Genomic DNA, 22477 nt, shown 5'->3' with positions numbered 1-22477 from the left:
CTGTATTGCTTTGTCCATACGTATTATATGTTATAGACTTAGTAATCTCTCCTTTAAAAAATAAGGCAAAGTGCTTCGCTTTGAAACATTTAATGCCTTTGGTGTGAATTCCTCCTTGACTGGAATGAAGTCCCCAGACCTCGCTCTGTGGTTGTTTGCAGTGGCATCCTAGGAAGTACCCATCCCTTTATTTCTTTTCCTATTAATTCCCTCTTTCACCATGGAATGATGGATTCACAGGAGGAGGCTCCACAAGGGCAGAGGGTGTAGGCGGCCTTCCAGTTTCCACCCAACCTTCCAGGCGTGTCTTCCAATAGTCCCCGTGTCTCTGCGGCCAGGGAGACAGTCTGTCTTCTGGGAACCCGGAGCATGTGCGTGTATGGTTGCAGAGCCTGACTCTTCTGACTCAGTGTCCACGAATCCCGCTGCCCTGCGGCCCCGCTTGCCTGCTTTTCCATTCCCACTGTGAGAAGGAGGGATACGGCTTTGACGTTTCGTGCTGAGCTCCTCACTAGGGAATGTTTTTGGTGCTTTCTGAGGCTGGGCGCTGCCGAACCCTCTGACCACTGGCACCCCCCCACCTCCTCGTCCCCTCGTCCCCTCCCCACGCTCTCCGCCCCGCCCCAGGGTTGCAGCTCCTGCACGTCCTTTGCGTTCTGCGCCTCCCTCTGCCCCCGAGTTTCACTGGAAATGCAGCCTTTGGGGATCTGTGGTTCGTTTTGTTTTGTTTCATTTTTCTTGTTGTTCTTCTGGGATTTCCAAGAGAAGGGAGAAGTTGCTAACTTATATGTGATGTTTACACTGGAAGTTTTTATTGGATATATTTTGCCCTTCAGTACTCATTGTAGATTTTTTGTATCATTTTAAGTTTTTTTTTCTACAAGAATGTATTAGTTTGGTTATTTAAATGTTTTTAACTTTTTATTGAGACTTCGATAATGATTTATTACAGAAATGCTCATAGCTGTGTTATTCAAGGTGGAAAAAAATTTAGGTGATCTAAATGTCCAACAGTAATCGAGTAATTGTTACACACCTATAGGGTGGATTATTCAGTGGCCATTAAAAATAGGTTTCAACCATTTTAAGGTCAGGAAATAATATTATTATTAAAAGGAAAAATAATATAAACTGTCTATGCAGTGTGAGGCACAATTTTAAATGCACACTTCCCATACACACACATACACACACAGAGAGAAAAGAAAAAAGACCAAAGACCAGAAATAAAGGTACCAACAAGTTAAAGAAGTGAGCTTAAAAAAATTACATGCAATGTAAAATATTCTTGGAAAAAGTCTGTATTTCCTAAAAATATATTATTTTTCCAATCAAAATATAAATCAGCCTATTATCATCTTCCTGGCCCCACATTTGATCTCGTTCCTGTTCCACTCCCTGTCTTGGTGGATGGTGCCCTGGCCCCCATAGCCTGGGATGGAAGCCTGGGTCATTCCTGCCTCCTCCCTTCCCTTCACTCCCCATACCTGACTGGTCATGAATCCTTTTGGTTCTGCCCCCTAAACAGCTCCAGTCTTTGCACCTTCACTGGGATTGTTCTAATGATCTGTCTTCTGATCTTGAGTTAGTTATTTTCTTATTTATCTCCCAGCCTTTATCTTCTCCTGCTTTGATACCACTTCTCCATGGGTTGTGCCAGTACCAGCCTAAACACTTCCCATGACTCCCTGAAGCCTACAGGAGAAAATGCAAATTCAACCACTTAAGGCCAGCCCCAGTCTGACTCGAATCTACCTGTCCCACCACACACCTGCTGCACTCCAGTCTCTAGGCACTCTGAATTCTAGCATTGAACCTAGAGTCAAGAATGACCATCAAATTCTGTCAATACTGGCCACACAACAGACTCTGAGCAACCAGCACAAATCCTGGCCATGCCAGGTGCCATGGGCGGCCAAATCTTCCCTGCCTAGAACCTAACAGATGCTCAACAGACATGGCTTGAACACATGAGGAATGGAGGGAGGTGATTCAGTCTGATGCCCCTTTTCAGACAGAACGAGTGTTAAGCCATGCTAGGAAAATGATGATGTCTCAACTTAGAGTTGTTAAAGGGTAGAAACCCCAGATTCCTGCATGGCTGATGCACAGCAGGCGAGTCCTAAAATTGGGGCTTAGCCCAGGAGGGTTCTTGGCTTCACCCAGCAAAGAACTCAAGGGCGAGCTGATGGTGTTAGGCAGCAGCTTTTATTGAAGTGGCTGTGTGCACAGCAGCAGCAGAGGTACCGCTGTTTGCAGAGCAGGGCTACCCTGTAGACAGTGTGCCTAGAGTAGCAGCCCAGAGGCAGTTCTGTGGTCATGTTTATACCCACTTTTAATTACATGCAAATTAAAATGTGGATTATGCAAAAATTTCTAAAAATAGTGTGGTAACTTCCTGGTCATTGGGTCATGGCCATGGAAAGGGGCGGCAACTTTCGAGTGTTGCCCTGGCAATGGTAAACTGACATGGCACTGGTGGGCATGTCTTATGGAGAGGGGCTTTTGCCTCTTTCCTGTTTCAGCTAGTCCTTAATCTAGTCCTTCACCTTGGTTTGGTGTCCAAGCCCTACCTCCAGAGTCAAGCCCCACCTCCTACTGAGAGATGAAGGCAGCTGGGCTTCTGGGTCTGGTAGGGAACTTGGAGAAGGGAACTTGGAGATCTTTTCTGTCTAGCTAAAGGATTGTAAATGCACCAATCAGCACTCTGTGTCTCTAGCTAATCAGCATTCCGTAAAAACGGACCAATCAGCGCTCTGTAAATTGGACCAATCAGCACTCTGTAAAATGTACCAATCAGCTCGCTGTAAAATGGACCAATCAGCAGGATGTGCGTGGGGCCAAATAAGGGAATGAAAGCCGGCCACCCCAGCCAGTAGCTGCAACCAGCTGGGGTCCTCTTCCAGTCTGTGGAAGTTTTTGTTCTTTCACTCTTTGCAATAAATCTTGCTGCTGCTCACTCTTTGGGTCTGCACTACCTTTATGAGCTGTAACACTCACCACCAAGGTCTGCAGCTTCACTCCTGAAGCCAGCGAGACCACGAACCCACAAGGAGGAGGAAACTCCAGACATATCTGAACATCTGAAGGAACAAACTCCGGACACACCATCTTTAAGAACTGTAACACTCACTGCGAGGGTCGCAGCTTCATTCTTGAAGTCAGCGAGACCAAGAACCTACCAGAAGGAACCAATTCCGGATACACTACCTCACAGCAACCATTGCAATACCACTTAATGTTTTGATTGAGCAGTGTCAGGTCAGGGCATGCTCCTGTGTTATCTCCATACTTGTCCTTGCACTTTCACTTTTCCCTTTAATCCTTTCAGCAACTCCACTGGGTAGCTAGAACAGACAGTATCCTGTGTTATAGAAAACAGAGGCTCTATCGCTCAGTACTTTGCTGGGTGCCTTTCCAGTCAGGATGTCCAAATTGGTCAACTGACTTGTATGAACCTTATTACTTGTTAAATCCTTGGTAATTTCAGAGGTATCTACTTATTTCAGTTGTAAGATTATTTCTTTATTCTGTATTCACCAATCTTGTGCACTGTTGCTTTATTTCCTTGGCCCATGTTTTATATGATTCAAGTTTGAGTTACCATCTTCCTTCTGTGAACTTTTATACATTAAGGGCATCCCTGCTTTTATTGGTCAGTTGACCTGTGTGTAGGTAAGACGAAACATTCAAATAGAAATTTGCATCCTTGGCCCTGAACACTAAACTATGTGCTGAAACAAGAGCCACATTCTCTCCTATGAATCTCTAAATCAATGCCTTGTTTATGGATTTCATTTTCATTCACTTGAAACTTAGGGCATCAGTAAACGGAGGAAAAAGACGATGAAATACTGAAATGAGTGAAAGTCAGGAAACTGAAATCGCAGTCTTGTTGACGTAGGAGGGAGAGAAGGGGCTAGAACAATGGTCTACAACTTCTCTCTTTGTTCTTGCTCATGGGCACTTTCCTCTACTGGCTCTGAACTCTCTCTTGCCTTCAAGTCTCTCTAGATTTTCCTTGCACAGAATTATCTAGGTCAGGGCTTCTCAGAGTTGAAAGTGTATGTGAGTCACATGGGGATTTTCTTAAAATGCATATTCTGATTCTGTAGGTCTGGGGTGGGCCTTCCTGACGAGTTCTGGGGCAATGCTGCTGGTCCATGGCTACCCTTACCAAGATCTAGGTTACAATTCTTCCCCTAGCTCCACCTTCACTAAACTCTCTCCCTGGTCTGCCACTCATCCTTCAGGGCCCAGCCAGGCCTCGCCTCCCCCTGGAAGCCCTCCTGGTCCTCCTGAGGTGGGATAAAAATCCCCACCCTAATGATATTGATTAATTTGGCCTATATCTGAACCTGCCGTTGAACACTGTTCCACCAGGGTCCTGCACCATGCCTGGCTCCTGAAAGATACCCGGTGACTCTTCCAAATCGAATGAATGAATGATTGCCTGTATGTTTTGCTCTGTGCTTTCTACAGACTCATTAAAACATTTTCCGTCCCCAGAGAGTAAAAATGTGAAATGTGCTTGTGTGTGTGTGTGTTTGTGCGTGCATGTGTTTGAAGATCCATTTCTATACCATGCACTCAGCAAAGACACACTGATTTCATTCTTGCAGAGCTGCTGCTATCCTCCCCATCAATCCACCTGTGCCTTCCAGCCCCTCCCCTGCACTCCCCCTCTCCACCCTTCCACTGCACTTAGCAGGAAAGAGCGCCAGGAGGAGGAAGAGCATGTCTCCATTTCTCCCCTCCCCCTGTGCACAGGTGGCCTCAGGTGACTCCTCTCCTGATTCCTAACATGTGCAGCCTTCCTTCAGTTATCAGAAGGCATTTGTTTCTCTCATTTTTTGAAACCAGCTCCAGTGCTGAGTCCCAGGCTTGCTCTTCCTAAGGCTTCTGTGGAGCAGCCGTCTACCAGATACGGGAGGGCGCCACTCGGACAATTCCTTCCCTGTAAGATGGGAATACTAACACCCACCTTACCAAGATAGCCCAGGTGTGCATGGCTCAGATAATAGTTTTGCTTACCTTCCTGTCCCAGCATGTAGCACATTGCCTGGCAGATATCAGGTACTCAACAAATATTCTTTCACTGAATATATGGATGAAGGAAGAAATGAAAGCATTTGGTAAGCTGAACTCTTAGAAGAAATCAGAGGTATTAATACAGGCAGTTTTAATGTCTTTGAAAGAGAAGAGAATGAATCCAATCAATAGAACTGCCTCCTAGGTGTAGGAAAATTGAGCTATTTCTCTTGGTTCTTTACTAGGGAAACCACAAGTAGCTTTGTAAAAATGCAATAACTCAAGTTGTCAGAGGGAGAGGAAGGAAGAAGGAAGAGGTGGTTCCTCCCATCGTCATTAAAATAAACCTGGTTCTTTACCTATTTGCTCACTCGTTTATTCTGTTAGTCCCCAAATATTTGTGGAGTGCCAGTGTACTCCAAACCCTGTCCTCGGCCCTGGGGATTCAGTTGGGAACCAAAGGCCCTGTCCTCATGGAACATGAGTCTAGCAGAGAAGGCGGGTCACACTCCAGGTAATAAACACGTTAACAAGTGAATGTCTAAAATAATGCCAGATGCCATAGGTGCTACGGAGGAGGGAAAAAAGGCAGAGAAAGAGGAGAGTGATGGGAGGGGGAGGTGCTAATTTAGAGAAATATCCCCATGGCCAACATCCCATCCCATCCCATCCCACCCATTATTATGGTCCCTTTCCACAGCGTCCCTCACAGCCTGCTCTTTTGTGACTTTTCCCATCTTGGAGGCTAACCTTGGTAATGACAGTCCAGCAGCCATCATATGCACAAACATTTGGGGGAGGTTGGAGGAAACTCCAGGAACTGGTCTTTCAAACACCAGAGTGGCATGCCAATAGGCAGGCCTGCCCTCTGCCCTACCAGCCCTGCAGTGGGTGTGGTGCCAGGCTACGCTCTGAAGGCTGGGACTCGCTTCCAAGTCCCCTTCTCGCTTACGCTTCTGTGGCAACTCTTACCCCACCAAGAGGCAAACCTTGTTCATATACCAGGAAGCAAGGGTCTGGCAGGAATGCCATCTGGGAGGTGTCTAGAAGGGTGAGGTACTTGAGAAGTGCATTTTCTTTGTAACGGCAGCCAGCTCACTCACCCCACTCCCTGATTAGGACATCATTAAGGTTTCCTTTCATTCTGCCCTCCTTACCTCCACCCATTCTACCCAACAAGGCCCGCCTCGGGAACGCCTTCATCTTCTCACCTGCCTGCGCTGCCAGTCACTCTGCTTCTGTGAGCCAAACCACCATCTCCGTCTTCCTGTCAAGAGGTTGAAATGACCTTTCCAGGGTCCTTTTCACCTTGACATTCTATGACTCTGATCTCATATTTTTTAAGATTCAGATGGTCAATTTCTCTTTTAATAAACTAACCCTGTAAATAAGTATTTCCAGGAAGAAAAAAACGCCTGTGACCTGGCAGTCCTTCTCAAGCTTTTGCACACAAATCACAGGGGATCTTGATAAAATGAGGATTCCAAAGTGGGGAGGCATTCTTCTGTTCTAACAACCTCCCCAGTGCTGCTGGTCTGGGGACTATACCTTGAGTTTCAGGAGTCAGCATAGCCTCTTTCCTCTCATCCTTTATTAAACTCAGTGGTTCTCAACTAGGGCAATTTTGCCTCCTAGGGAGACACTGTCAGTGGTCACAGCTGGGGCATTGCCCCTGACCATCTAATGGTCAGAGATCAGGGATCTGCTCAACCTCCTACCATGCGAAGGACAGACCCCCCACAGCAAAGAATCATCCAGCCCAAAATAGTGCTCAGGCTGAGGAACCCTACCTACTAACTCAGCAGGTCTAATTCTGTCTATACATTACAGTCCCTAGAGTTCTTTTAGAAAATATAAATTCCCAGGGCCCCTCCTGGACAATGATGTTAGAATCTCTGGGGGTGGCACCTTCGTTCTGTATTCTTTAAATGTTCCCTATGATTCCAATGTGCAAACCCAGCTGAGACCCAATGGCCTCAACCAGCATTGACTCCAATGGAGGAAATTGTGGGCTGCATAACAGGGTTGGTGTGTGGGAACTTTGTATGTCCCATACAACTGCAGAGCATGCATTCTCTTAACAGCAGCTGCCACGGTGTGGCGCACCCTGAGGACAAACAGCTGAGTGGTCTGCTCAGTCAGGACCTGGGGAATCTGAGGCCTTTCCCAGTGTGCTTGGTGGTTCTGACTGGGCCCTGATGCAAAGGACAGGGCCAAGGCCCTCATGTGTCCCCCATTCCAAGAGATCCACTCTACCCTAAGTTTATCACTATTGGCTTCAGGTAGCATGGAGACTACAGGGCATTTTTTCATTCTATCTTTATTAAAACTATGAAGGTGGACAGTTAATCATCATCTTAATCATCTGATCATACAGGTGAGAAAAATCAGAGTCATAAAAAATAGGTGAACAAGCCAGAAAAGTAGCAAAGCTGACATTAGAACCAGAATTTACAAATTCAAAGCAAATAGGCCACAGCCATTGTAGAAAACAGTACGGAGGTGTCTCAAAACTTGACAAGTAGAACTACCATATGATTTCTGGCAATCCCACTACTGGATATACATCCACAGGAAAAGAAACCAGTATGCTAAAGAGCTGCACTCCCATGTCCACTGCAGTATAGTCACAGTAGCCAGGATTTGGAATCAACCTAAGTGTTCATTGACAGACGAATGAATAAGAAAATGTAGTATATATACACAATGGAATACTAGTCAGCCTTATCAAAAAGAAATCCTGAACCTAGAGGTCATTATGGCAAGTGAAATAAGCCAAGTACAGGACACACTCCACCTGATCTCACTGATATGTGGAATCTAAAAATCTTAAACTCATGGAAGCAGAGAGCAGAACAGTGGTTACTAGAGGCTGGGCATACAGTTGGGGAGATGTTGGTCCATGGATACAAAATTTCAGTTAGGAGGATGAAAATAATAAGTATGTGAGGTCACACATATGATAATTAGCTCAATTTAGTCATTTCTTAATGTATGCATGTTTCAAAACATTGTGTTATATACCACAAACATACAATTTTTATTCATCAATAATACCTTAACTAAAGAGCTGCTGCACAGCAAAATAAACTATCAACAATAAACAGAGAACCTACAGAATGGGATAAAAACTCACAAACTATGCATTTGGCAAAGGTCTAATACTCAAAATCTATAAAAACTTAAATAATTGAACAAGCAAAAAACAAACAACTCCATCAAAAAATGGGCAAAAGACATAAACAGACACCTCTCTAAAGAAAACATACAAGTGGCCAACAAACATATGAAAAGTGTTCCATATCACTGATAATAAAAAATGCAAATCAAAACCACAGTGAGGTACCATCTCACACCAGTCAGAATGGCTATTATTAAAAAGTAAAAAATCAAAACAAAACAATAGATGCTCTCATGGCTGCAGAGAAAAGGGAATGCTTATACACTGTTGGTGGGAATGTAAATTAACTTAGACATTGTAGAAAGCAGTTTGGAGATTTCTCTAAAACTTAAAACAGAGCTACCATTCAACCCAGCAATCTCATTACTGTGTATATATGCAAAAGAAAACAAATCCTTCTAACAAAAAGACATGTGTATTTGCATGTTCATTGCAGCCCTATTCACAATAGCAAAGACATAGAATTGACCTATGTGCCCATCACTGTTGGACTGGATAAAGAAAATGTTGTACATATAGACCATGGAATACTACATAGCCATAAAAAAGAATGAAATAATGTCCTTTGTAGCAACATGGATGCAGCTGGAGGCCATTATCCTAAGCAAATTAATGCAGGAACAGAAATCAAATATTGCATATTCTCACATATGTAGGAGCAAAACACTGGGTACTCATGGACATAAAGATGGTAACAACAGACACTGGGGACTACTAGAGTGGGGAGGGAAGGCAGGGGGAAACGGTTAAAAAACGAATTGTTGGGTACTATGCTCAGTACCTGAGTGGTGGAATCATTCATACCTCAAGCCTCAGCATCACACAATATACCTATGTAACAAGCTTGCACATGTACCAGCTGATCCTAAAGTAAAGGTTGAAAAAAAAACTTGATTGAAAACTGGCACAAGACAGGGATGCCCTCTCTCAACACTCCCATTCAACATAGTGTTGGAAGTTCTGGCCAGGGCAATCAGGCAGGAGAAAGAAATAAAGGGTATTCAATTAGGAAAAGAGGAAGTCAAATTGTCCCTGTTTGCAGATGACATGATTGTATATTTATAAAACCCCATCGTCTCAGCCCAAAATCTCCTTAAGCTGATAAGCAACTTCAGCAAAGTCTCAGGATACAAAATCAATGTGCAAAAATCACAAGCATTCTTATACACCAATAACAGACAGAGAGCCAAATCATGAGTGAACTCCCATTCACAATTGCTTCAAAGAGAATAAAATACCTAGGAATCCAACTTAAAAGGGATGTGAAGGACCTTTTCAAAGAGAACTACAAACCACTGCTCAACAAAATAAAAGAGGACACAAACAAATGGAAGAACATTCCATGCTCATGGATAGGAAGAATCAATATCATGAAAATGGCCATACTGCCCAAGGTAATTTACAGACTCAATGCCATCCCCATCAAGCTACCAATGACTTTCTTCACAGAATTGGAAAAAACTACTTTAAAGTTCATATGGAACCAAAAAAGAGCCTGCATTGCCAAGAAAATCCTAAGCCAAAAGAACAAAGCTGGAGGCATCACGCTATCTGACTTCAAACTATGCTACAAGGTTACAGTAACCAAAACAGCATGGTACTGGTACCAAAACAGAGATATAGACCAATGGAACAGAACAGAGCCTTCAGAAATAATACCACACATCTACAACCATCTGATCTTTGACAAACCTGACAAAAAGAAGAAACGGGGAAAGGATTCCCTATTTAATAAATGGTGCTGAGAAAACTGGGTAGCCATAAGTAGAAAGCTGAAACTGGATCCCTTCCTTACACCTTATACAAAAATTAATTCAAGACAGACTAAAGACAAGTGTTAGACCTAAAGCCATAAAAACCCTAGAAGAAAACCTAGGCAACACCATTCAGGACATAGGCATGGGCAAGGACTTCATGTCTAAAACGCTAAAAGCAATGGCAACAAAAGCCAAAATTGACAAATGGGATCTAATTAAACAAGAGCTTCTGCACAGCAAAAGAAACTACCACCAGAGTGAACAGGCAACCTACAGAATGGGAGAAAATTTTTGCACTCTACTTATCTGACAAAGGGCTAATATCCAGAATCTACAAAGAACTCAAACTTACAAGAAAAAAACAAACAACCCCATCAAAAAGTGGGCGAAGGATATGAACAGACACTTCTCAAAAGAAGATATTTATGCAGCCAACAGACACATAATCATAACGAAAAAGTTTGAAATGTTCAGCGAATTACCAGAGTGATGGCACAGAGACAGCCAGTGAGCACATGGTGCTGGAAAAATGGCACCCATAGACTTGCTATATGCAGGCTTGAACAAATGTGAACTGCAAAAAGCCAATCCTTCAAAATGGCTCCCAAGTGACTAACTCGGCCTAAATTTTGAACAGAGCCAAGTAGCCATTTGCTGACTAAGAGCCACATATGTACTTTGAGTTCCTGGAAAACTGGCACGTTTTTATCTTTGGGACTGTTAGCACTCACCTGGAACAACCAATCAGAGCTCACCTCCTTGGCCAATCAGGGCTCAGTTATATTAACCAATCAGAGCTCAGCTATATTGACCAATCAGGGTTCAGCTCTGTCAACCAATCAGAACTAAATAAGTTTCAAGCCTTCATTTGCATAAACAGACGTGACTGGCAACTTGGGAAGGCACTTTTGCTATAAAACCTGGGCCTTCCCTCTGTTCTCTAGAGTGCATCTTAATTTTTACACTGGTGGTGCCCTCTTCCCAGTTTGCAAATTTTTCACTGGAATAAAGTGTCTTTTCTCCAAAGTTTTTTTTCAGAGAACTTGTTCACACAGGGTTGTCACAAACCTTCAGTTTGTAAAAACTACATCTGTAAAGCACAGTAAATGGAAGAGAAATAAAAAAAGTATGTCAGTATTTAATTCCTGAGTGTGGATGCAGAGAAATAAACACAGATCCTCATTTCCGGGAACCTACAGGCCAACAGGTGCAGCTGGCACCCAAAGGAGTCCTCAAGCCCAGTTTTCAAGGAGTACATGAAAGTACTGTGGGGGTCATGGATGGCAGGCAACGCCAGAAGCGTTTTCACAGAAACGTGGAAATTCATTTCACAGGACCTCAGGAGACACCCTCAGACCCCATGTAATGTTCCCAGGATCCCAGCAGGGAAGACCCAGGATCTGTGCCAGGGACCAGAACAGCGGGGAGAAGTCACCAGATCAGACCTCGTGTGTGTGTGTGTGTGTGTGTGTGTGTGTGTGTGTGTGTGTATGTGTGTGTGTGTTTGGGGGTGGGGGGGGGTGGTTGTCACAGCCGGAAAGGGGAGATGGACACGAAAGGGGAACACACGGCAGGGGAGGGGCACGGCGGAAAAGAGGAGATAGACACGAGAGGGGCACACCACAGAGGAGGGGCACAGCGGGAAAGGGGAGATGGGCACAAGGCGGGGACACACCGCAGGGGAAGGGCGTGGTGGGAAAGGGGAGATGCACCCAACGGGCACACCCGGGGTCTGAAGGCTGGAGAGGCAGGCCGTGTAGACCGGATCTGCTTCCTGGAGTCTACTGGCGGAAACTTCCTCGTAGACTGGATTCGCGACTGCGCTGTTCCCGTGATCCACTGCGCCTGCGCGGGCGCCTGGCTGGGCTCGGCGGGCATGGCTGGGGCACCCTGGCTCCATCTTTTTCCAGCGCGCGAAGGCAGGAGCCCGAGTCTGGGTGAGAGGACGCGCGGCTGGCGTGGGGAGGGGTAGGATGGACGGGGCAGGACGCGGCTGCCTGCAGCTGGGACCCTGAGCTGCCCGAGGGGGTCGCCCCCGAAGGGCCCTAGGTTGTCTGCGCCGGCGGTTTCCCACGTGCCCATGAACCTCCCGTTGGGGCTGCGCGTGCAGTGGCAGACACCCTCCAACTCCCCTCTAATTCTCAGCCCTTAGGAGACCCGAGCCTGGCACCCCTCTGCACTCATCCCCAGACAGGAGATGGGGCTGCCTGGGCATGGACCCCAGGCCCTGGCCCAAGGTCTCCTGGCTTGCCCCGGCCTGTAGGCAGCAGGTGGGCACTCAGGAGCCCCTGACCCCACACGGGCAACCAGGGACGGCATTCCCAGCAGAGGATTCCAGAACCTACGTCAGGGGGAGGGTGACGCCTGGGGATGGGATCCTCCTGCTTGTCCCTGGAAACATTGGGAGCCATGGAGGCTTTCATCTGGGGCCAGTAGGAACGTTCCCTGGGGGCAGCTGAAAGGCGTCTGGAAAGAAGTGACCGTGGGTAGGGAGACCAGCTAGGTGGATGCTATGGTCAACCAGCAAGGGCAGGGGCTGCTAGAGTGAAGGAGGAGAATCTGAGATCCAAGAAGGAAGTGGGATCAAAACAAGGAAGCGCACAGTTCCAGGGAGAGATTGGAACTGAAGGGATGACGTGTGGAACCTCGTGACCTCCGCAACATGTTTTCCTCCTTTATTTGACCATGTATATTTTCATTGCTCCAACAGTGCAGAAAGGAAATGTGTGCAAAATCATGAGTTTCCAGGCTTGAACCTCTTCATCTCCTGGAACCACACTCCAGGCGGGTAGAGGTCTGCAGGCTGAATGAGAGGGGAGTGACATTTTCAAGCACTTTACAGGGAGATAGAAAAGAAAGTGGGGTTGGTGCGGGTTCCATGCAGAGGTATAGGCGATATGCCCTTGGCTTGAGGAGTGAGGACATGGGGATCAGTAAAGGGTAAGGAGCAGTCCCACGCCAGCCCAAACTACCAACACGTGGCCACTCAGTCCCACGTAGGAATCCCATGGATTTCAGAAATACATTCTGTTTTCTTCTGTTTAGCAGTCTTGGACTGCCATATACATACACTGCTATGAGTTTTTGTTTCGTTTTGCCTTCTTTCTCAAAGGATTTGTGCTTAAGAAAAAAAAAAAAACAAAAACCTGTTTTCCTTGGAATACAGGCATATTTGGAGATATTGCAGATTTGGTTCTAGACCACTGCAATAAAGCCAGTATCACAATGAAGTGTGTCATACAAACATTCTGGTTTGCCAGTGCACATAAAAGCAATGTCTACATTACTCCATTAAGTGTGAAATAGTATGTCTAAAATACAATGTGCATAGCTTAATTTTAAAATACTTTACTGCTAAAAATGCCAACGTTCATCTGAGACTTCCAAGAATCGTAATCTTTCTGCTGGTGGAGGGCCCTGCCTCAGTGTGGACCAGGATGGCGGTTGCTGAAGATTAGAGCGGCTGTGGCAATTTCTTAAAAGAAGACAACAGTGAAGTTTGCCACATCAATTGACAAAAGGTTTCTCAGTAGCATGCAATGTTGTTTGATAGTATTTGACCCATAGTGTAAATTCTTTCAAAACTGAAGTCAGTCCTCTCAAACTCTGCCACTACTCTATCAACGAAGTTTAGGTAGTATTCTCAATCCTTTGTTGTCATTTCAACAATGTTTAGAGCATCTTCACCAAGAGTAGATTCCATCTCAAGAAACCACCCATTTCACTCAGTCGTAAGAAGCAACTCCTCATCTGTTCAAATTTTCTCATGAGATTGCAGCAATTCAGTCACATCTTTAGGCTCCATTCCTAATGCCAGTTCTCTTATTATTTCCATCGTATTTGCTGTACCTGAAGTTACACTGAAGTCTTGAAGTCATCAAACTTACCCATGAGGGTTGGAACCAATTTCTTCCAAACTCCTTTTAATGTTTTATTTTGACCTCCTCCCATGAATCACAAATGTTCTTAATGGCATCTTGAATGCAGAATCCCTTCCAGAAGTTTTTCAGTTGACTTTGCCCAGATCCATCAGAGGAATCACCCTTTATGCTGGCTGTATTCTTACAAATGTATTCCTTAAAATATAAGACTTGAAAGTCAAAATTACTCTTTGATCCAAGGGCCGCAGAATGGATGTTGTGTTAGCAGATACAGAAACGACATTGATTTCCTTATATGTCTCCATCAGAGCTCTTGGGTGACCAGGTGCATTGTATTAATAAATGAACTAATGTTTTCAAAGGAATTTTCTTTCGAAGCAGTAGATCTCAACAGTGGGCTTGAAATATTCAGTAAACAATGCTGTAAACAGATGTGCTGTCATCTAGGCTTTGTTTTTCCATTTCTGGAACACAGACAGTAGATTTAGCCTGCTTCTTTTGTAATTTTTATAGATTTGGGGGTACAAATGCAATTGTGTTACCTGGATGTTATATTGCATAGTGGGGAAGTCTGGGATTTTAGTGTATTCATCATCTGAATAGTGTACATTGTATGCAGTAGGTAGTATTTCATCCCTCACCCTCTTCCTCCTTCCCATTTGACATGCTTCTTAAGGGCCCTAGGCATTTCGGAAAAGTAAATGAGCATTGGTGTCACCTTAAAGTCAGTCCCTAACAAAAGAGTTAGCCTGTCTTTGAAGCTTCGAACCAGTCATGGACTTTTCCTCTCTAACTGTGAAAGTCCCGGATGGCACCTTCCAATATAAGACTGTTTGTCTACATTGAAAATGTGTTAGTGTAGCCACCTTTATCAATGATCTTAGCTAGATCTTCTGGAAGACATTCTACAGCTTCTGCATCAGCACTTGCTGCCTTACCTTTCACTTTTGTGTTATGGAGATGGCTTCTTTTCTTCAACCTCATGAACCAACCTCTCCCAGCTCCCAACTTTTCTTCTGCAGCTTCCACACCTCTCAGCCTTCACAGAATTGAAGAAAGTTAGGACCCTGCTCTGGATTAGACTTTGGCTTGAGGGAATATCATGGTTTACCCAGGGCAATAAAACTTTCTTCATATCAATAACAGGGCTGTTTCACTTTCTTATCATTTCTGTTTTCACTGGGGTGGCACTTATTATATCCTTTAAAAACTTTTCTTTGCATTTATAACTTAGCTAACTGATTGGCACAAGAGGGCTGGTTTATGGCCTCTATTGGCTTTTAATATGCCTTCCTCACTAAGCTTAATCATTTCTAGCTTTTGATTTAAAGAGAAATATGTGTGACTGTTTCACTTGAATGATTAGAGGCCATTGTAGTGTTATTAATTGGTCTAATTCAATATTGTTGTATCTCAGGGAACAGGCTCAAGGAGAGGGAGAGAGATGGTGAACAGCTGGTTAATGGAGCAGCCAAAGCACACACACACATATGGATGAAGTTCACTGTCTTCTGTGGACACTGTTCATGGCACCCCCAAAATAGTCACAATAGTAACATCAAAAATGGCTGATCACAGATCCCCATACCATATATGATAATGCTGAAAAAGTTTGAAATATTGCCAGAATTACCAAAATGCGCCACAGAGACAGGAAGTAAGCACATGCTGTTGGAAATGAATGGCGCCAGTAGACTTACTGGAGGCAGGGTTGCCAGGAACCCTCAATTTGTAAAAGACACAGTATCTGCATATGAAGTGAAGCACAATAAAGTGAGGTGTGCCTGTATTTCAGGATGTGTGTCATATAGTTCTTTTTTATACATAATCCCTTACATAAGTTGTTTCTAAATCAACACTGAAATCAGCCAGTTTTTTTCTCTTGATGTCTTATGACACTGAGAGAGAAAATAACCCATTAATATAACAACCATAGTGACCACTTATGGGATGCCTCATTTGCATCCAGGATTATTCAAGGTACCTTCTCTCCATTTTCTCACTTAATCCCCACAACTACCCTATGAGACGAGTGTCACTATTCCTGTTGTGTAGATGAAGAAGCCAGGCTCAGAAAGGGTAAATGGCATGCCCCAAACCACCCAGCCATGAGGGCAGAAGTAGAGGTTCTGGGTAGTGCTCATCCAACTTCCATGCTCTTCCTCCAAACTATCTGTGCAGCTGCCGTCAGCAGAAATGGCTTTATCAAGAGTGAAAAGCAGCAGCAAAGGCAACGAGTTTGGGTGCCGGTCTTTCGATTGTTGGTTTTTGTTTTTCTTTTCTTTTCTTTTTTCTTTTTCTTTTTTTTTTTTTTTTTTTTTTTGAGACAGAGTTTCACTCTTGTTGCCCAGGCTGGAGTGCAATAGTGTGATCTTGGCTCACTGCAACCTGTGCCTCCTGGGTTCAAGTGATCCTTCTGCCCGAGCCTCCAGAGTAGCTGGGATTACAGGCATGCACCCCTACGCCCGGCTAATTTTGTATTATTAGTAGAGATGGTTTTTCTCCATGCTGGTCAGGCTGGTCTCGAACTCCGGACATTAGGTGATCCGCCCGCCTCTGTTTTTCATATATCTTGCAGTCCAGGCAAGGTGCAAATAAACAGTGAAATGGTCATCAGGTCACAGGAGTAGGGTTGGGACAAGGAGGAAGAGAAGTGGTGGCAGGGTCACACAGACTCTGGGAGGTCAGCAGAAGCATGTGGGTCTTCCCTTGCCCTTGACCTGGTGACCTCCCAGTTTGGATTCATCTTCACAAAAGGAGGTATAGGATGTGTTACTGGGACCAAGAAGACTCTGATGCAGGGTCTCAACTGAAGAGACCTAGGATCTAGCTGAGGGGCCTTGGGCTACTCACAGACTCTGTGAACTTCAGTTGCCTAATGGGTAAAAGACAGGGTGGCCAGGGATTTCCACACTGCTCAGGCGAGCACACAGCATCATCCACCTTCAGGACTAGCTAGTTAGATGATCCTGTAAACTGTAGTACTGATTTATATTCTACTTTTGGTCAAAACCTCTTTTCCAACTGGAGCCTCCTTTTCTGACAAATGGACCATAATAGCTTCAGCCTCCCCTTGGAGCTGTTTTCTTACTTCTATGTCACTCAAATTCATGAGAGTTTGGTGCCTTTCCTTCCCACAGTGGGTCACCCATGTGCCAGGGTCTCTTCCTGGCTAGGCTTGAGTTCTGCTTCCGCTTCTTCCTGTCCTCCCATGCTGGCCACGAGCATCACGACAATGCAGAAAACACATAAGGGACAAGTGGAACTGTAGGCTATACACATCCCCAGTCACAGTTGCAGATAAAACCATCTAAAACTTTGGATTCTTCCCAAAACCTGCAGTGTATGTTTCAGGGTGCATTGCTGCAGCTAAGAGTGTGAACCCACACCTTTCCAAATGAGAGCCATGGATTTTCTATACAGACACATTTGGCACCTTCAGGAGACTCACAGGGGAAACAGTTTGCAACAGCTTTACCAGCAGAACCAACAAGGGCAGTTTAGAAGCTTGGACGCATTGACCTGAACATGTGATGGCTGTCCTTCCTGAGGGCAATAGTCACGCCCCAGTGCCAGGTACCATCAGGCTTGGGAACTGGACCTTTGCATTACCACCTGGTCCACCCAGGTTGTTTCCCAGAACAAAAGGGGGGCAACCCAAAATGGTGGCCCTCCCTCTTTCTTTTGTTCCCCAGAACAAAAGGGGAGCAACCCAAAATGGTGACTTTCTCTCTTTCAGGAGAGCTCAGTTTACCTTTGCCTGCTTCTTCTGGCCCCATTCAGACTCAGAAATTTGTATCTAGGCTAAGCTTTCTGCCAAGCCAGAGTTCACAGGTCTCTGGGTTTCTCATCCTGCCAAGCTGGTGCTGCAGGGAAGTGACCGACAGAGCTGTGATTCAGGAAGGAGGGTGGCAGTTTCTACCCAAAGGCAGCCTTGCTGAGCCTCAGCATCTTCCTTGTCTCTTGGTTCTCTTGCTCCAGGAGAAGCCTGTGGTCTCTCCACTGTCCTGCCCGTCATCGCCCTGGCTCTCCCTGGCTGTGTTCACAATGAGCCTCACCCCACCCCGGCCCCACATCACCAGTTCCTCTTGGTGTGACCATACACACTCTTTTGGCCACACAGGAGCCTGTGGGGTCACTGTCTGTCCTCTGCTCATTTGTGGGTTTTCCACTCTTGGTGCTCCCATCTGCATGTCGGTCCTCCCTAGGGACCCTGTGAGCTACTGCCTCATTTTCTGGATCTTTGCACTAGCATGTGAGTGGCACAAGTTCCATATCTGTGTCACTTTTGTGCACTGATGCATCTCTGAAGTTTACACATTGCCTGAGATCTAGCAGGTGCTTCATCCACATCTGGCTGATTGAATTGAATTGAACTAGGACTTGTACTTCCACTAAGGTGCTCTGTCTGGGTTTCTGGCCCTTCCAAAATGAGCACGCCCTTCTCCCAGGTTGGAAGAGCTCTGAAGAGTCAGCCCTGCACCATCCTGTGGTACTCCCAGGGTGCATGCTGGGACACAGAGAGCCTCTTGCTTTCCACATAATTGGTCAGCTGGCCCTGATTCTGGATAACATCACCCCTGGCTCAGCAAGCCTGGCTGCTCCGAGCCCTGTAGGGTGAAGGGCAGCTGCATAAGTAATGACAAGTGTAAGTGTCTGGTGGCGTGTTTCACGTGTTATCCCATTTAATCTCGACAGTTCCTAAAAGGGTATTATTTTCCCCATTTCACATATTTTTTAAAAAATCTGAGTTTAAAAAGTATTAAATAAGTTGTTTCAAATCTGTTAGTTTGGTGAGGAACCTTGATTGACACCCAAGTCTGACTCTAAACCTAGGTTATTTGTCCCTTTAGTTTCTAATGGATCTGCTCAGTGTTTCAGCCAGGCAGTCTAAAGCAGTGGTTCTCAAACATTTTGCTCTCAGGACCCCTTTATACACTTAAAAGTGACGGAGGAGCCCCAAGAGCTTTTGTTTATGAAGGTTCTGGCTATTGATATTTACTTCATTCGAAGTTGAAAGTGAGGAGCAACATGACAAAACCCTGTCTCTACAAATATATATATATATACAAAATTTAGTTGGGTGTGGTGGCACACACCTGTGATTCCAGCTACTCAGGAGGCTGAGGTGGGAGGATCGCATTGAGCCTGGAAGGTTGAGGCTGCAGTGAGCTATGATCATGTCACCTCACTCCAGCCTGGGTGACAGAATGAGACCCTGTATTAAAAAAAAAATTAAAAGTGACAATTTTTTAATTTATTAATTCATTTAGAAATAAAAACAATACAACCATTGCCTGTTAACATAAATAGTTTTATGAAGAACAGTTTTATTTTCCAAAACGAAATATCTAGTGAGAAGAATGACATTGTTTTACATTTTTGCAAATCTCCTTAATGTGCCTAACAGAAGACAGCTGGATTCTCAGGGCTCCTTTTGCATTCATTCTGTTGAAATACGTTGTTTTCGTTGTAGGTGTGGAGAAAACTAGTTTCACACAGATACATAGTTGGAACAGTGAGGAGTATCTTAATACCTTTTTCAGATAATTGTGTGTATTAGTCCATTTTCACACTGCGGATAAAGACATACCTGAGACTGGGCAATTTACAAAAAAAAGAGGTTTATTGGACTTACAGTCCACGTGACTGGGGAGGCCTCACAATCATAGTGGAAGGCAAGAAGAAGCAAGTCACGTCTTATGTAGATGGCAGCAGGCAAAGAAAGCGCTTGTGCAGAGAAACTGCTATTTTTAAACCCATCGGAGCTCATGAGACCCATTCACTATCATGAGAACCGCACAGGAAAGACCCATCCCCTTGATTCAATCATCTTTCACCGGGCCCGTCCCACAACATGTGGGAATTATGAGAGCTACAAGGTGAGATTTGGGTGGCGACACAGAGCCAAACCGTGTCATTGTGGATATTATTATCTGATACTCTTCCAAAACTTGATGCGTGGTAGTTTACACTGTCATGTTAAAATTAATTGCGCTATCTGGCACTTGGAATGAATCTTCCCCCTCTAATGATTGTATATATGTATATGATTTTGTATAATGATTATTATACATCCATCATTTGGAAAGTGCTGGTTCACTGAGTCACACAGACCTTCCCAGTGCACAGCTGAAAGCTCCACTGTAGAATTCTGAGAGGATGAGAACAAAAAGTGCAGCTGTTGTCTTTGTATTAAGTTTTGACCTTAACAAACTCCCTCCAGGGTCTCATGGATCCTAGGAGTCCCTGAGTCGCACCTTGAGACTTGCTGGGCTATAGTATAAATTGAAAGATCACTGAATGCAAAGCCCTATGAGAGGATACAAAAGAAATAAAACATTAAGCCCAATATCTTAACATTTAAAAAGAAAAGCATGTACGATTCAGCATGTGAGTCTGAAGACAGGCAAATGAAGACCTGAACGTGTAAGTTATGAAGCAGAAAAAGCCATTCTGGGTCTCACTGTGTGTGTGTGTGTGTGTGTGTGTGTGTGTGTGTCTGCATCTAACTGTGCTACATCTACACTGTGATAACTCAATGTCCCCAAGCCACAGAGGCACATTGTGCCAGCCTCTCAGGAGCTGAGGGGTGGCTGGAGAGTTTGGAATGACCAGAGGCCTGTGTTGTCCAGTGGGAATGGGGCAGAGAAGAAACAAGGCTTGGGGGAGGTCTTCAAGGAAGGGCAGGACAGAGTGTAGTGGGGAAGTGCAGATCTCACATTGTTGGGACCACAATTGGTTGTTCATCCTAGTCCTTCTGAAGGAGGTGGGGACAGCCTGAAATATGCTCAGCAAATCAGTGGCTTCCCAAGGCCACTCTAGGCCTGAAATGGTACTTGACCATGTTGACCAGACAGAGCTATGGATGTACCTTCAAGTGACAATGACCTGCAAAGGTCCACTCCCCTGACTGGCTCTGTCATCTTGAACCATTTGTTTTTTCTTTTTTAGATAACATGTTTTATTGAAGTGTAATTTATATGCAGTAAAATACACAAATCCTTGATGTATATAACCCTATAACCTTTTTTTATAGGATTCTTGTATATTCACCAAGATAAATACAAAGAACTTTCCGTTGCTCTGGAACGTTTCCCTTGCTCCACCTTACTCAACACCACTCTGCCCCTGCACTCAGGGGAAACCGCTGTTCTGACTTCTGTCACCACCGATGAATTTGATCCATTCTTGAACCTCATCATACAGTATATATGCATGTCGCATTTGAGAGTCATCATGTTGTTGCCTTTGTCAGTGGGGCATTTTTTTTTTTTTTTTTTTTTTTTTTGCTGAGTTGTATTTCACATGAATATACCAAAATTTGTTTCTCCATTTTCCTGTAGATGGAATGTTGGGTTGTATATGGTTTGCTGCTATAATCATATGTGGGTACTGTGGACAGAGGGTATGCAGTTTTTTCTCTAGGATCTAGCTGCCATGGCTTAATTGCATCCACCCCCACCAAAACAAAAACAAAAACATTCATAGGTTGAAGCCCTAATCTTTCGATTAGATGGCTTTGGGGTGGTTGGAGATAGGGCCTTTGGGAGGTAATTGGGCTCACATGAGGTCATGAGGGTGGGCCCTCATAATAGTATTAGTGCCCTTCTAAGAAGAAACACCAGAGCCTTCACTTCCTGTCTCTGTTTCTCCACCATGTGAGGACACAGTGAGAAGACAGTGAGCAGTCCGCAAGCCAGGCAAAGACACTCACCAGGAGCTGAATCAGCCAGTACCTTGACCTTAGACTTTCCAGACTCCAGAACTGTGAGAAAGAAATGTCTGCTCTTTAAGTCCCCAGAGTATGGTGTTGGTTACAGCAAACAGACTAAGTCTTGCCAAAGGAGACGAAGACACCATGGCAGGTGCTCCATAAATATTTGTTAATTTGATTTTATTTGATCTTTGTCTATTTCAAAGACAATGTCAACATCAAATGACAATCTGGAGGGAAAAATGTACAATGAAAATATTTTTAAAAACAGTAGTTCTTGCTATTGATGATGTTTTATTTGAAAAGGAATATGTAATTTAAGTAATTTAAGGAAATATGATGCACAGTGGTCCACTGGGCAAAGGACTTAAGTGGACATTTCTCCAAAGATGATATACAAATAGCCAACAAGAGCGTGAAAAGATACTCCATACTACTAGCAATTAGGACAATGCAAACCAAAACCACAATCAGATATCACTTCATACCCATTAGGAAGTCTACTACTAAGAAAAAAAAAAAGAAAGAAACAAGAAAACAACATGCATTGGTGAGGATGTAGAGAAACTGGATGCCCTGTGCACTGAGTGGGATTATAAAATTGTGCAGCTATGGAAAACAGTATGGTGGTTCCTCAAAAAATTAAGAATAGAATTACCATATGATCCAGCAATTCCACTTCTCAGTATGTATACAAAAGAATTGAAAGCAGGATCCAGAAGAGATATTTGCACACCCATGTTCATAGCAGTATTATTCACAGTAGTTAAGAGGTAGAAGAAACCCAAGTGTCCATGGATGGATGAATGAATAAACAAAATGTGGTACCTATATACAATGGAATTTTATTTAGCCTTAAAAAGAAAAGAAATTTTGACACATGCTACAGCATGGATGAACTTTGAGGACA

The 22477-nt window shown here is 44.4% G+C and overlaps 1 protein-coding gene across 2 annotated transcripts in view; it reads left to right on the top strand.

The window, feature by feature from the left end:
• The first annotated feature begins 11831 nt into the window (after positions 1 to 11831).
• FAM3B (FAM3 metabolism regulating signaling molecule B) overlaps positions 11832 to 22477 on the top strand; it is a 55684-nt gene continuing 45038 nt past the window's right edge. Inside the window, exon 1 of one of the 2 annotated variants that reach the window (XM_063639995.1) lies at positions 11832 to 11906. In XM_063639995.1, coding sequence (XP_063496065.1) covers positions 11846 to 11906 — 61 coding nt within the window. In that variant the 5' untranslated portion in view covers positions 11832 to 11845. The remainder of the gene's footprint in view (positions 11907 to 22477) is intronic. The other variant, XM_055279754.2, reaches the window with a different exon arrangement.

Source organism: Symphalangus syndactylus, chromosome 5 (genome assembly GCF_028878055.3).
Source record: "Symphalangus syndactylus isolate Jambi chromosome 5, NHGRI_mSymSyn1-v2.1_pri, whole genome shotgun sequence".
In the NCBI taxonomy this organism is placed as follows: domain Eukaryota; kingdom Metazoa; phylum Chordata; class Mammalia; order Primates; family Hylobatidae; genus Symphalangus; species Symphalangus syndactylus.
This window is presented reverse-complemented; position numbering and strand designations above follow the sequence as displayed.